This window comes from Anas acuta, chromosome 3 (assembly GCF_963932015.1).
Source record: "Anas acuta chromosome 3, bAnaAcu1.1, whole genome shotgun sequence".
NCBI classification, from domain to species: Eukaryota; Metazoa; Chordata; class Aves; order Anseriformes; family Anatidae; genus Anas; species Anas acuta.
In genome coordinates, this window is record NC_088981.1 from 51,171,907 (window position 1) to 51,187,198 (window position 15,292).

Consider the following 15,292-nt stretch of genomic DNA (forward strand, 5'->3'; position numbering starts at 1 on the left):
GCTTTGTGAGTTGATAGAAAGCAAAAAGTTTGATAAAGTTTCGGCTTCTGGCAGCAGTGCAGAATTTCTCTTGACTTGTTCAGACTTTTAGTTAATCTGTAATGACAACTGCCCTTTAGAAGTCAAAGCTCAGTCCAAAAACAGCAAACCCCAAACAACTGTGTGTGGAGCAGAAGTGTATCTTCATTACCCTCTTTGCTTTTTCTTCCTGACTGGGAACTGGGACTTCTGCACTCACTGAACATGAATTTATAGATGGCTTAATGTCATGCACATCTTTTGCTCCTAGAGAACTCTAGGTAGAGCTTTGTGTAAAGCCTAACTTGTCCTGAGCTTCCTGTTGGTTTGGTATAAATCCTGTGGATATATTCGCAATCACCATCTTTCAAAACTTAACTCAGGGTCTAGTCTCTCTTGTAACATTCTTCAGTGGTTGAGGGCGTTAATATTAAACTTTATTTTCCTCTGCATTCTGTGATAGTTTGATAGTTTGGGGTGTCAGATTGTGGTGGGTTCACCGTTGCTGTCTGGCAGATGCCCACACAGCCTCTCTTTCATTCCCCATTCTCAATGGAACGGGGAAACAAAGATGAAAATCTCATGGGGTAAGATAAAGACAAAGATCACTTATCAGTTACTGTCATAGGCAAGGCAAACTATTTGGGGAAAATTAATTTATTGCTAATTGAAAATAAGGTAGGGCAACGAGAAACAAAAACTATAACACCTTTCCCCTCCCAACATCTGCTACATAACCTTGCCACATAAACCCCATACACAGTTTTATTCCAAGTTACCAAAACTAAGATCTTTGGAATTTTTTTTGTCTATATTTCAAAGGAACCTACAGTTTCTGCAGTTAGAAGTTTGCAGATGCAGAATCAAGGTGACTTTTTTTTTCCTGATTCTATCTGTCTTGTATTTGACAAGCAGATTTCCGTAAGAGCAGCCAGAGGTTGCAATTGCTTTGGACACCTCAGGGTTCTGGATTTTTTTTTTTTCACTTGTGTAATCTCCATTCTGCTTTTCTGGGAGTGCTGAATGTGAGACTGGCTACTTTCTGTAGGCCCTAATATGTATCTCACGCATGAGTAACCGTCAGTACTGATACTTCAGTTATTTGAGTCTTGAATGGCACGATTAGTTTTGCTCCATTGAGTTTAATATTTCGCCTACCCCATAATAGGCCTCTCAGTCTCTTTCCTCCTGTCGGCCTTTTCTGAGGACATGCTAATAAAAGCAATAGGCGCACTGTGAGAATTAGGACGTGCAGCACATGAGCAGATTATTAGTTTTTTGCTTTATATTTTTGTGGCAGGTACTTATGTGACCGAAAGAGAGGTCGCTGGACTTTGAACAGTGCTTTTAGTTTTTCAGTTTGAGTTCAGGTGCAAATCTAACCTAGACAATCTTAAAAGTCTGTATGTCTCAACCTTCAGAATTGCTGTTTCCACATCCAGAATATCTTTGCATTCGATTGATTGGGTTGGCAGCTGAAGCAGTTGAAATAAGGTGAAAAAGCTTCCCCATTTGTGTATTTGGTTTATAGACTAATGAAGAGGTTGAGAATGACTCCTTTAGCCCTTGTTGAAAGTAGTCCTACGTGTTTAAGGTTTTAGCACTGAAAACAGCTTCATCTGTGATGCGTGTCCCGTTCACCCTCTGTGTTGATGGCTACGTTGTTGTCTTGCCCTTCCCAGATTGTGACTAGAAAACCTGGGTCGCTTTTCGGGAAGTGGTTTTGTGGCGCTCAGTACCTGCTGAATGAAATAAATTATTTTTGTCTTGCCCACTTTTTGCCATCAATCAAAAAGTTATGTTTTTGTAGTTGTTTTGTTCTGTTTTTAGTTCCATTTGTCAGAAAGGCCAGTGTGATTGCCTTTCTACTGACCCTGGTGTCTTGACCCGCATAAATCCTTGATAGCGTAATCTCAATGGTTTTACCTTTAAGACTATCCAGTGAGAAGTCCAAGGTCTCTGCCATCTTTCAGACTCAACCCAGTATTTATTACCTTTTTCCATTTCAAAACATAGATTATGAGTAGCTCTCACATTAACTTTACTTCTTCCATTTACGTGAGACTTACGGGTAGAGAACAGGGTTTTAATATTAAGGCAGAATGCAGCTATGCACCTTTCTCTGCTTCTTGTTGCTGCAAGCTTCTGTCATCTTCAAATACCAGCTGATACTAAATCAGGGTAATGAAGTGTGGGCTTCATTCCAACTTGCAGTGCAGCTTTAAGTGTACAGTCTGTAAATGCTTGCTGTGTCCTCTCCTCCTCACCCCTTTGGAGTGTTCTGATATGTACTTCTGAGATTTAATGCCATAGAGCTATGATTTGCATTATATTTAGGAAGGGTGTGAGTGAAGGCAAGGCAAATAATAGTTTTTTTAGGAGGGTGAATGGGTGGAATTCACCTGCTAGGGCACATAAATGCTTAGTTACCTCTTCTGGGTGGACCATGTGTCTCAGACAACTTTCATTATAAATCTAGGTTTTCTGATTTCAGGTAATATTTCTGATATATTTTATGTATTTTATAAGTGTGTGCGTGTGTATATTTTTTTGCATCTATTTTATGATTGAATTCATATTTTTAAACTAACTCTAACATGTTACTAAGGCTCAACAACATTTTAGTTGATATCTGAGTGTAGCCTGTCATTTATGATAGGTTATCTTTTTAAAAAGTTTTTTTTTTTTTTTTTCAGTGGGAGATGGAAGAATGGGATATGCAGAAGAAGCTCCCTATGATGCAATTCACGTAGGAGCTGCAGCACCAGTTGTGCCCCAAGCAGTAAGCCATTTATGTTTTGTGTGTGTGATTCAGTAATCTCTTAGCTGTAAAGAACATTTTTATACACGCACATGTCAGGTACTTTGCCCACTTGCACTGCTGGGAGTGTCAGTGGGCAGGGTGGCATTAGTGTAGGGTGTGGCTTTTTGTTTCTGCTGTATTGGACTTCCTGTTCATCTGCAAAAGTTGCGTGTTCTAATGACTTTTCTGAAAACATACTTTAAAATGACTTGGGTACAGCTTGTATTACCACTGTGAGCTGGAGTATTCTCCTGAGTAAATCAATTTGCTTCTATTGAACATTGAATTGCAAAAAAAAAAAAAAGTGCTCAGCTGGAATAACAGAGAATGCTATATTTTCATAGCTCTCAGAGTGAACGCAGTGCAGTTGTTGCTAGAAAGACTGAAGAGAAACTAGGGACTCTAGAGTATGTATGCATGAAGTAAATTACCTTTCTTGCAGATAAGGTTTTTTCTCTTTTCACCAGGTGAATGGGAAAAGACATATTTAAACATTATCTTATATGGCATGATCTTGGCATGCTAAATACCAGTTAAATTTTTTAAATCTGAATTTTAATAAGGGTAGTGAAGGACTAGAGGTTTGAGGTATTATAGACAGGTTAGATATCTCCAGGCATTGGCTGTTTTTTTTTTTTTGTTTACTTGTGTGGGGAGTTGTTCCCAGCAAAGTGTTGTCAGATAGCAATAATGTAAAGCTTACTTTCTTATTTTTTTTTTCTAACTTTTAAACATGGAGGGTTAGGATTTTTTCACAGCTTCAGGGAGCTACTGAGAAGCTATAACTAACCACCTTCTTTAATTATAGAAGCCAAAAAAAAGAAGCGTGGCTTCTTGTCACTTACCTTACTCACGTTATATTTCAGACTAGTTTCATGAAATACTGTGTTCACAGAGTGAAAGAAGAGCTGTTGTTGTTGTCAAGATGTTTTGTAGACAACTTGAAATTATTCAAGAAAGATAAATAATTAAAATGTCGCAAATCTCAAATGGTATCCTGAGTCTTCCAGGGGAGATCAGGTACCCACCAAAATGTTAAACAGTGGGCATGTACAGATCAACAGTAAGTGTTACACCATTCGAAGTGGCAACTTAAAAAGAATTTACTATAAAAGTAATTCATGACTTTGGTATTTTTCTCTTCTTGTGTAGAAATTAAAAGTGCAACCAACCCAGTTAATCTAACTGCTATTTTACCTTCTTTTGGAAGTACATGAAATTATTGTGAATTTTTCTGTAATACTAATTGTTATACTCTCTTGTTGTGGTACTCTCACTTTGTGTGTATTTTATTTTTCTTAATTGAAGTAATTATCTACTGCATAATACATAGATAAAACACGGCAAAGCTGTTCATGTAACGTAACAAACTTTGGATGCAGTTTCTCTGAAGCGGATGGTTACACTCTAACTTCTGTGTTGTCTTGCAGCTTATAGATCAGTTAAAACCTGGCGGAAGATTGATATTACCAGTTGGTCCTGCAGGGGGAAACCAGATGCTTGAACAGTATGACAAACTAGAAGATGGCAGTGTCAAAATGAAGCCTCTGATGGGAGTGATATATGTGCCTTTAACAGATAAAGAGAAGCAGTGGTCCAGGTGGAAGTGATTTTCTGTTCCACTTACTTCTTCCACACACACGCAAGGTGAAAGGGTGTGAATTTTAAGCAGATAGACTGCAAGGCCTGCCTTTGCTGCTGTCATTGCTTTCTGCTCCTCCATACCATGACAAGTGACTCAGTCTGCATTACTACATCACCAAGAGGAGGTTATGCTAAGTTTGAGTTAAATTAAAAGCGGAAGAAAAATATTGCATGGGTTGCACTTTGTCTCTTTTGGACTCGTGTTTTCTTTAGTCTTGGCGTGTTGAAGTGTTTTTTTCTTTTTAAACGCAGTATTTTCTAAATTTGAACTTCCCTTTTAGTGAACTTCTTATATGCAGCTTGCTAAATAATTAGGTTGAAGTGTAAAATACTACTTCAGAATAAGTATTGTCACGTCCTGTAAGTTAGTGGTAATTTTTTGTTCATTTCTTATTTTTCTGACATGTCACAAATGAAGAAAAATGTGTGTAAAATCCTTAAGGGGCAATATAGATAATCTTCCCAGCGCTTTTCCTTCAGCCTTCAAGTAGCAGAATGTGGAGAAGCTAATCCCTTCTTTCATAAAGTATAAATGCAGTCGAGTAGTGTTTAGAAAATTTCCTTGAAAGTGTTAATAAGTCTGTCGCCTGCCTTTGGGGACACATTTGTGTTCTACAACACAGCAAACTCTGAAGGCCTTTCTAGAGGTAGTAAACCTTCCAATCTGCTGATTTGAATGGCCACTAACACAGACGTAGCACAGCTGTCAGCTTAAACCATACTAGGCATTGGTATGGAAATGAACAAAGCCGCAGTCCTGTTTTGATTCCTGCCAGAAAATGCTTGTGAATGTACTGGCTGTTTTAATGGTGTGCATAGATAGATCTGTGTTGAGCTCTGAAAACAGCTTTTGAGCTTTATATCTTTTTATTTTTTTTTCTGGATTCCCTGGAGGGTAGCTTGTTTTGGTTCTGTGAACATTTAAAGTTATCAAAATGTCCATAGAAAAGAACAAATAAAGCAGTTGATATTACTGCTGCTTATTGAAACCTCACTTCAGTGTTGGCTTCCTGCATAGTGACCACGTACAATTTACTTCTAGAAAACCTTTAATGAGTTACTGCTTAGTTCAGAGCTTGTGAAGCTTGCTTGCTATTCAGATGTTTTGTAGGTTATGTAAATTAATACTTTGTCCTTCAATACTGCCAATATTCTCTGTGTGGTACTCAGGGACTTCCTGCCACAGCGTAAGGCTCTGGAAGTCTTGGTTTGTGGTCATTTTCATCCTCTGGCAAATGTGGCAGACTTTATTCAGATCTGGAATCTGTGCTTTAAAAAATAATATTCTTCTTGAGCCTTCTTTTTTTTCCAAAGTTTGAAAACATTTTTCTGCCTTTCCATCTGACCTAATTACAGTAACAGTTATTCATAGCAGCAATATGTGTTTTTACAAATAGTGTTTATTGAAGTGGAAGGAGTGGTTATCCCAAGCTGCTAGTGATGGCAGTGTAGTGTATTTAGGAGCAGAAGTCTTTGCGTTTCACCTGTGCAGTTTTGTATTGTTTTCTTCTACCAGTGAAGGAAGAGGTAATACATTCTTTGGACTTTCTTTAGTCATGAGTAAGGTTTTGGTGTTCTTATCCTTCATTTTCCTTCCCCCCAGATTTTCTTATAAGTTTCTGATCTATTCTGAAATACTTTAACTTTGTTTTATTAATTTAAGTAGAATATATATTGGTGTTATCAGAAAAGATAAGCTTAACCTGAAGTATGACCTTGATCACTACAGTGGCATAGAGACCATTTCTTCCTATGTACATTTAATTTGCTTCAGAACTGGAGGTCTCTGTTAAAGGCCGTCTCCGAAGTCAAATTCTTGTAATGCCTTTTTGTTGTTAAATTGTCCCTTTGTCTGAAGAAAACTCTCATTCCTTTCCTAAGGATAACTGCCACTGTATTGTGGACTTTACAGAAGGTGGTTACCTCTGTCTCGTTGTTGTCATAGTTATTTTTCTCTATTGGTGTGTCCAAAATGTATGGCCAGCCAAGTGCTGCTAAGGGAACTCCTATTTATCATTCAGTATTTGCTATCTGTGCTGCCATCAGAGGTAATAGATGTATTCTTTTCTGGACTTCTTAGATTCAAATTTATCTTTCCTAAACTGCTGGAGACCTGTGAGTGGAGATCAGTAAGAGACTCTTCTGAAAGAGCCTATTTAGGTTTCTTTGTAATAAAGAGCTGTTAGTATACAAGAGGCTCAGTGGCTGTAAATACAAAATTAATTGGATTTGAATGGTCATTGTGCTTACCTTCATTCTCTTAGTTAACATCACATTAAGCAAGTTCACTCCTAACACAGGGAGCTGTTTCATCATGTTCCGAACATCATATTTGGTGTTCCTTCACAAAATAGTCTAAAATTGGCCACTAAAATGGCCGATATTTTCCTAGGCTAGAAGACCTTCCATTTGGCAAGAAAGAAACCACTTGAAGAAAAAAAGCAACTTTGGCCATGCTCATATTGGAGTAATTTGGGGGGAGAGCTCTTATTAGGCCTGCAGGTGCTGTTTACAGAGCAGCACCACAGCAGCTGAGACTGTTGCCAGCCACTACCAGGGATATAAGAAATCATTACTCCTGTGTTTTTTCTCCTGCTTAGAGTAACTTAAATATGATTTCTCAGACTCTAAGTTTTTTTTCTCTGAAAGCCTTTGAAAACAATTCATTGGGTCAAATGGACTATACTCAAGTTAATTATACATAGATGATATGAAAACAGAATTTGGTCTAGAAAGTGGAATAAAATACAGAATTCTAACTCTGAGGAAGCTATAAACAAATCATTCAGTCCTGCTATATCCATAATACTGTGTTTATCTCTTAGAAACCCTTATTAAATGTTTCAAACTGATGAGCTAGTTGGCAAAATTCAATTGAAATTGGAAGCAGTTGATTGCCCTTAGTTCCTTAGACTATGTAGGCTAATGGTTGTGGCTAAAGTTTGTATTTTATATCTGTAAAAGGAACCTGAAGTGAATATAAGATAAACTTAAAATTGATTTATTATGCAAAAAAAAAAAGGCATATGTTGACACTGGTATAAAAGGTTGCAGAGAAAATTACTTTTCTTTGTCATTTCAACCTATTCTCTGTTTGGGATTGATCATAGCATATAATAAATACTTTGTAACAGCATATTTCCAGATGAAAATGCTACAGGTGTAAATGTTGGTCTATTTAAATGTGGAAAAATAATTGGCTGCTGAAACATTGGTGCTATACTGACTTTGAGTGTAGCCAAGTATAGATACTAGAAACTAGATACTAGAAATATAGTATCATTAATGTCAGTGTATATTTAATAGATGAAAAATATGTCAAAGGGAAAAAATCAGATAGTGTTCAATGAAAAAAAAAGTGGATCAAAGGCAATGAGTTACAGACTTCAGGTAAATTTATGTATTTGTTCAAATACTACATTTGAATGCCTTCTAACACAGAGAGTGGAGATGTATCACAGAATGTTATTATTTACATTTCCCAAACTTCTGTTACTACTTATTGTTGATATTTTTGATCTTTTTTTTCCATAATGAACTCTGGCATTTACCTGAATATCTACATATCAGATTTTTCGGAGACTCGTGGTTTCCTACTGGATACTCCCAATGGGAAATGCAAAGTACTCTTGTGTATATACTCCCCCTACTTGCAAGTCACTTTTTAAAGCTTTTTAAAAATTATTTTTAGAGTAGCGTTATTTGAGCTGATGACTTCTGAAATTTTGCATCAAGTTTAGAAAACAACTTTGCCTGAATTTACAGCACTAAGCGAGAGACTCTCTTGCTAGAATTCCAAGGGGCTAAGAAGGACTACTGCGATGACACAAAGCCTAAATATACACGTAGCTTACTAAGCAGGAGCTGGTAAGCAGATTGGAGGGAGCACATAAATGAAGGTGGAGGGAAATTACATGAGCTGTGTAAGAATCGTAGCAACAGTCCTGGCCTGTTGGGAGGGGAGGAAAAAACACAAACTAATCAGAAGATCTTTCCTATGGTTCTGGAAGACAACGGGTTATTTCCACCAAGGAAATAGTGGTTGTCTTTTGAGTCTCTTTTTAAGTTTTATAGCTGCATAGGTCTTTTACCACTGGGAGGGTCAGCTAGTAAGTATTTTGTCATGTAACAGTGAGGATGCTGCTGAAGCCTGATAAATTTCGTAGCTCAGTAGCTTCTGATCCATACAGCTGATGTTAAAAGCAGTCGATGCTGTTCTGCAATGCATATTCAAGTCTGCTAGCTGTCTGCATTAGGTGGAAAGCTGAGAAGCGTTACCTGCCTGAAGATCTAAAACTTCTTTAGATTTTTAAAATACATGTATATAATCCAGTAGTACACATATGAGCAGTTTCTCACAGCAGTAGAAAATAAACACTGCATAATTTTAACACATACATCATGGATTGTTTCGGGCTGACATGCTGTTAGACTCAGAAGCAGTGAAGACTGAGGGAAAAGTCTTGAGGGAAGCTGATCCCTCTAATGCAGTGATGTTTGAATAAATAATGTGAAAAAATCTCTATTTTGAAAGTGACAACTGAGATATACATGTACTTAACTGTTTCGTCAGCAGTAGCTGAAAGCAATGTGAAATACCAACAGTTAAACACTGGCGTGTTAGTACACTCACTTGGATTCTAAGTACAAATACCATTTTGTCAAAGAAAAAAATGTCAAATGCATTGAGTTAGCTAACAGCATGTAAAAACCATGCCAAAATTTGTTGATGGGTGGAGTTACCATGTTTAACAGTTCCAGAGTAAATACAGATTATTTTTTTCTTATGCTTCTAATTTAAGGGCCTAGCTTGGGTGTAAAGGATTAAGAATTGTTTGTCACAGTAAAAGACCAGGCATTTACAAAGCTGTGAGAGTATATGGTGTAGGATTCAGGATGCAAACCACATCAGCAATTAGGCATATGAGGCTGAGCCAGCAATAACAGTAGTTGCTATTCACATGCACTAATGGGTGATGCAGCTTCTGGAAGCATTAAGGAAGAATGAAGGAAGTGGCCAAATTCACCTGCACTACATTTTAAACTGAGTATCAGATGTTCATTTGTTTTCATCTGTTTCATCTGTCAACAAGCAACTCTTCCCTGAAGCAGGCAAATAGGGAGAACTTTCAAACATTTGGCTACAAACAGATTTTTCTTTCCCTTCACCAAGATTTTTTTCCCTTTTGCTTTTTTCTCTAACTTCTGCAACACTGAATCTCTATTATTAGTACCTCCCTACTAAAAGGCAGTGCAAAGTGCAAAGAATGCAAATATTTATGACTAACAAACCCGAAGGTTTGTGTTCCAGCTGCCACAGCTAGAGCTAGTCTCTCAGACACTACCTGCAACAAACTTTTGGTTGCTTTTAAAGCTGTGCGCATGCTGCCATTCCGTGCTGTGTGAACTCGGAAGGGTAACGCCTTTGGGAACTTGAAGCTTTTGCTTGTGTGCATGTGGCATTGCATCTTTGTGGTTAGTTTGCATGATATACCAGCTGGAAACGCTAGCAGGCATTGAGCCAGCAATCACATTAGTGAAGTTTTTCTTAATTCAGACAGTGTTTGCTTTGGCTGATGAGGGTGATGCACCTACCGAAAGAAAAACTGGAGCAATTCTTTGTTGGTTTACAGATTGCTTGTGCCTCATGGGAGGAGGGGAAGGGGGAGAGAAAAAAAAAAAAAGCAAACACTTCTGTTTGAATTTTCATTCATATTCACAGCTTTCAGATTTGATGGACATTTGGTATTAAAGTTATTGCTTTAGCAATACTTAAATCGCTAATACATGATAATGTCACTGCTGGAATATGGGTTCTATAGATTTCCTGTTCCAATGTGTTTTAAATGATGTGTAGGGAAGAAAAAAATATATTTTCTGGAGTCCTCACAGTGATTTAGAGAGGCTTCTTGATGCATCCTTTCCCCTGCCTGAACCTGCTTTTGCTGTAACAGCCCCTCACTCCCCCTTTCCAGAACGTAGCCCTGATTTAGCATACAGGTCCTTCAGGAGCTCCTTCAGGAGCAGGTAGAGTTCCTCTGCAAAATAAATGAAATGGTGCAGACTTCATGGCGTTGGTGTGAGGTGTTCCTAGCTTTCTGGAGAGACTGCAGCTGAGGTTAAACTTTGGCAGCTACTGAGCATGTGTTTTTGCCAATGCTCTGTCTAGTAAGCTGGCTCAGCTTCTTGCCAGCAGGTAGCCAGCAGTTTGGATGATAAATGGCTGTGTAACCTTGCAAAGTTACTGGTTTTGGTGGCGTGGGGGATGTTCATTTAGGTAAATGAGCCATTAAATGTGAAAGAGAGGAGGGACCCATATTTCACAGCGCATCACATAATGATCGTATGAGTCAATATGGGATTGCTGTTGCTTTTCCTTTTTAATTGAATGCTTGATGAGATCTCTGAAGTTTTGCTGATGTGTTTGAATGCATAAATGTATTCTGATACAGTATCAAAACTTATCAAGTATGCTTTCCAGAGGGAGAAGAATCATAACTGCGTGTGTTTTCTTTCTGCAGGGATGAATTGTAAAAGCTACATCATCTTGACCCAAACATAGTGTTACAGTGGACTGCTCATCTCCAGTTCTAAAAGCTTTTTGAAACCAACAGCATTGCAGCTTGTTTTGGACTTCGTTATACTGTTGTTATCAGCATGGAAAAGCGTGGTGTTTGTTTTATTTTCTTAGATGCTCAAGGCAAATCTGATAAAAGACATGGTGGAAAGTTTTATGTGGGCACTGTTTTATTTAACATGCCTTTATTTTACTTTCATCTGTTGAAAGCGGATTTCTGCAGAGCTGCAGATGAAGACCTATAGCTTGTGAACTCTAATTTTGATGGGGGTACTTGAACACTCACTTCTCTTGGCTCCTGTGTCCCTTGGTAAAACTGCTTCTGTGCACCTTACGACACTACATAGGTAATATCAGGTTTTCTGTGTTCCAATGTCTGCTAGATGCTACTAAAAGGAGATGAACTTCCTTTTTAAGCTTTTGACATGGTGTCATAGACTAGCATGTAGTAGATACAATCAACTGCTTTACTACCTTAAAACCAGGCATTTGTAAATATTAAACTTCAAGACATCAGAGGTGGCCACTCTTACTAAATATTGCTGTTGGGTGTGAGACATTGTTTTCCCTTCCCTTCTCCATTAACTAATGGAGTCTTGAAACTCTGGTTTGGTTTGTAGCTGGCTGCTGGTACAATGCACCTAAATTCAAGTCCAAAAATATGATGCGAACTTCATCCCAGTCACTGGGATAATTAATGTAAAAGCAGCAAGGAGGTTGTGCTTGTGTGGAGGATTAGGGTCAGCATGTGGTAGGCATACAGATCCTTAGGTTCTTTAAAAATAGGAAATGGAAAAAAAAAAAAAAAGATGAATGTTTAGTTAGTCCTAAGTGAAAGTTGCTTTTGACAAAGCCACCTGCTGTAGTAACGTTCTCCTTTTTCTGTGGGCACCCAGGAAGAAATCTGGGTTTTTAGGGAGCGAACTCTTTATTGTTATACAATGAAAATGTGACACATTCAGGAGGAGTAACATCTCCTGATAGAGATGCAATTGTTCCATTTTCATGTAGAAGAACAGTTGGAAGGCTATAAACTTTTTTTTTTTTTGCCCCACGTTTTCTGTTTGGGTATGGTAATATGACAGCAGGCAAATGCAAAGCAGTACAGTAAATTGAGCTGCTTTGGGAAAGTGGGGAAGCCTGTCTGAGCCTTCTTGCTCGGATCTGCACAACCAGAAAATAAGGTAAACAGCATGTTCTTGTTCTTTTTTTTTAATGATAAAAAGGATTATAAAATAACTATATAAAAGCAACCTGTAGTGATCACTGCAAAATGCATTTGGCTGTTTATGGTGGAACAGCAATATCTTTGTGACAGGTTGAATCACTGAAAGGTTAAAATTCAAAGGCCTCTGAATACGGAAGAGGTAATAAATAAAACATTTCAAATAACCTTCCTTCGAAGGTCAGCTCAATCCCATTCCTCTGGGAACGCTAGTTATCGAGTCACGTAGATGTGTGGAAGTTACCGTACCACCTCCTGACCTGCGTGCAGCCTGGGAGCGCACACACAAGGATTAATCTGACAAAGGAATTAATAGAGCCTGTATTCTAGGAAGTACAATTCAGAAAAACCCACTTGCGTCTGACAAATTTGTACTAACCCACAATCAACTGTGAATCTAGTTCTTGGTGTTGAAGTGAAATATCTTAAACGATGCATGCTAATGTTCAGCCTTTGGTCACTGTTTCATTCAATTTGAGTTCAGCTTTACTTACATCTTCTCACTAAGTTGATCAGTCAAACGAGAGATTAAGAGCTCAACTGTATCCAAATTCTCGTCTCTGGGCACAGCGTGACAAGCTAGCCTAGCTTGGAAGAGGTGACAAAGCTGAGACCTGGCAACAGCTTTCTGGGGAGAACCACTTCAGGAGGTGCAAGGCTGCAGGGACCAAGGTGGCCGGGAGCGGGGTGCCCGTTCCACGGGAGGGGTTGCGGTGGTCGAGGTGCTCGGGCAGAGGAGCACCCAGGAGCAGCGTTAAGGCATCGGGGAACGAAGACCCCTCCGTGACGGAGCAATGGTTCTGAAGGGAAGGCTTCTCGGAGGACAAGTTGACATGCGGAAGATTCGAAGAGCTTGAATAAATGCTGTGTGAACTGTCTGAATTGCTACTTTGCCAAATAAAACAAATTGAGAGGAAGCTGTATTTAGGTGTCTGAATACTTATTACTATTTTTTTTTGCCTTTACAGATCTTAACATGTCCGAAAAGCAAGCAAGCATGTATAAAAAAAAATAATAATCTGAATGACCAGAAATGTGTGTCCATTTTCTGTTAATTAACGTACTGCAGGATACTACAGCAGTTACCAAGCCTGGTAATGCCGTTTGGGATGTGAGTGGAGTTTCACCGTGCTCTTTGGAGTTTCCTCTGGTGGATGTTGGTGTGTTTTGGGGAGTGGCCTGAGTGAGTCCTGTGTGTGTGGTGTTAATTCTGCCTGCCCTTGGGGGCTGAGGACAGCTAGCTGGGCCTGCCCGTTGTAGGGGTAAAGGCCTTTTTTTTTTTTTCCTTTTTCCTTTTCCTTTTTCCCCTTCCAGAGGTGCAGGGATGCCTCACTAGATTGGTTTTGGTTACAGGTGGTTGTAAGGACTGGGGAGAACAGTTTGGCTGGGGGGGTGGCAGTCCCGGATCCAGGTATTACCAGTGGAAAGCCTCCAGAGGCCGAGCAGGGGAACCAAGGGATGGTTTCCAGTCAAACCAGCTGGCTAACTAGGGAACAGAAACCACTGCATGACTTTTTTTTTTTTTTTTTTTTTTTTTTTTTTTTTTTTTTTTTTTTTTTTTGGAGGGAAGCTTATGCATGCAGGGTGCAGGCCAGCCCTGCTGGCGGAGGCTCCCTGGGTGCTTCCTGAGGCGTTTTGTGGTCAGCAAGCTCCAAGCAGACAATAACGCGATGGCTGACAGCTGCGGGCTCCCTGTGGCAGGCCCTGGAGCAAGCTGGCGGCAGTTCCTGTGACAGGGTGACAAGCTCCAGGGGTCTCGAGTGCGGAATGAAACATCCATGGTTTGCCTTGTGACCTCTGAGTCTTCACCCATTTCCTTACAGCTGTGGGAAGTGCACAGACACCTGTAAAGCCCTCTCACTCCCTTTGCCTTTTCTGTCACTGACACGTGCTTGAGTGCTCTGAGTGCTTCCGGAAAGTTCTGGGCTTCTGTGCCTCAGCCAGCTGTGAGGAAATCAGCTTGGGGTAAAACTTGGCCCTACACATGCAGAAAAGCTATGAACTTTCCTCCCTGCCCTGTTTGCCTCCAACACTTCATCACTGCCAGGTGGAAGCTGTGTGTGCAGCACCCCGGCCTAACGCTGCAGCTCCTGTGCTCCTGCACTCTTGGCAGGGTGTTACTGAGGCTGCTGAGACACCGCTCAGACCATGCTCAGGAGTTACAAACCCCACTTGTTTAAGTTAATGAAATTAAAGGACATGGCTACTGCCAAAATGTGGGCGTAGGACCTCCAGCTGCCCATTGAAAAGAGCCTGAAAGCTTCTGTGGGAGGCAATGGAGGGAGCTCCCTTGTCTTGTCACACCAAATGTGGAAATGTGAATGCCTTAATCCCCTGCCTTTTAAACAGCTCTGTGGTGGGAACAGAATAGTTCCATGAAGATTGTTGGCTGTTTCTCTGAGATCTCACTTTCATCTTTTAATGTGTCTTTGTAGTCCCGCCATTTTCACCCTGCGCTTCCGAGGAACTGACCTGCTGCCTGTTCTTGAAGCATTCCCTTAACTTTCTGAGAAGCTGAAGTCCCATTTTCAGCCGTGTTTAGGCATATGTTTGCATCTTACTTCTTTATTATGAACAGATTAAGTGTCTCATGTATTGTGTTCTGCCAAATCCACTTTTTTTTTTTTCCTCTGTAGTGAAGAAAGGGCATCTGAGGTGAATCGCTAACTTTTGTTTCAGGTGCCTTATGGACCACAAGGGTGGTCTCAAAGGTCTCTGTTTAGGGAAATGTGTGGTTCAGAGCATCTGCTTCATGACTGTAATGCCCTGATAGAGCTCAGGAGAAGCTTATCACCCCAGCCATGGCACCACCCCAAAGGCAGCAGTTTCTTGGGCATGAAATTAGCTTTCAGGGATGTTTTCCCCATGGTGCCTACTTCCCACTGTACCGCCTACTTCCCCGTTCTTTCCAGTCCTACACAGTCAGGTCACCTGGTCTCCCTATATCTGCATTGTTCAGTCATTTGTTTTGAATTTAAATGTAAATGTATCTCTTTTGTGTGTTAGGGGATGGTAGCTGTGAAGA

General features: G+C 39.8%; 1 protein-coding gene across 1 annotated transcript in view; it reads left to right on the plus strand.

The window, feature by feature from the left end:
- Positions 1-13,190, plus strand: part of PCMT1 (protein-L-isoaspartate (D-aspartate) O-methyltransferase) — a 33,838-nt gene extending 20,648 nt beyond the window's left edge. The window contains 3 exon segments of the mRNA XM_068677067.1: positions 2,715-2,800; positions 4,252-4,421; positions 10,987-13,190. Coding sequence (XP_068533168.1) covers positions 2,715-2,800; positions 4,252-4,421; positions 10,987-10,999 — 269 coding nt within the window. The 3' untranslated portion in view covers positions 11,000-13,190.
- Positions 13,191-15,292: the final 2,102 nt, after the last annotated feature.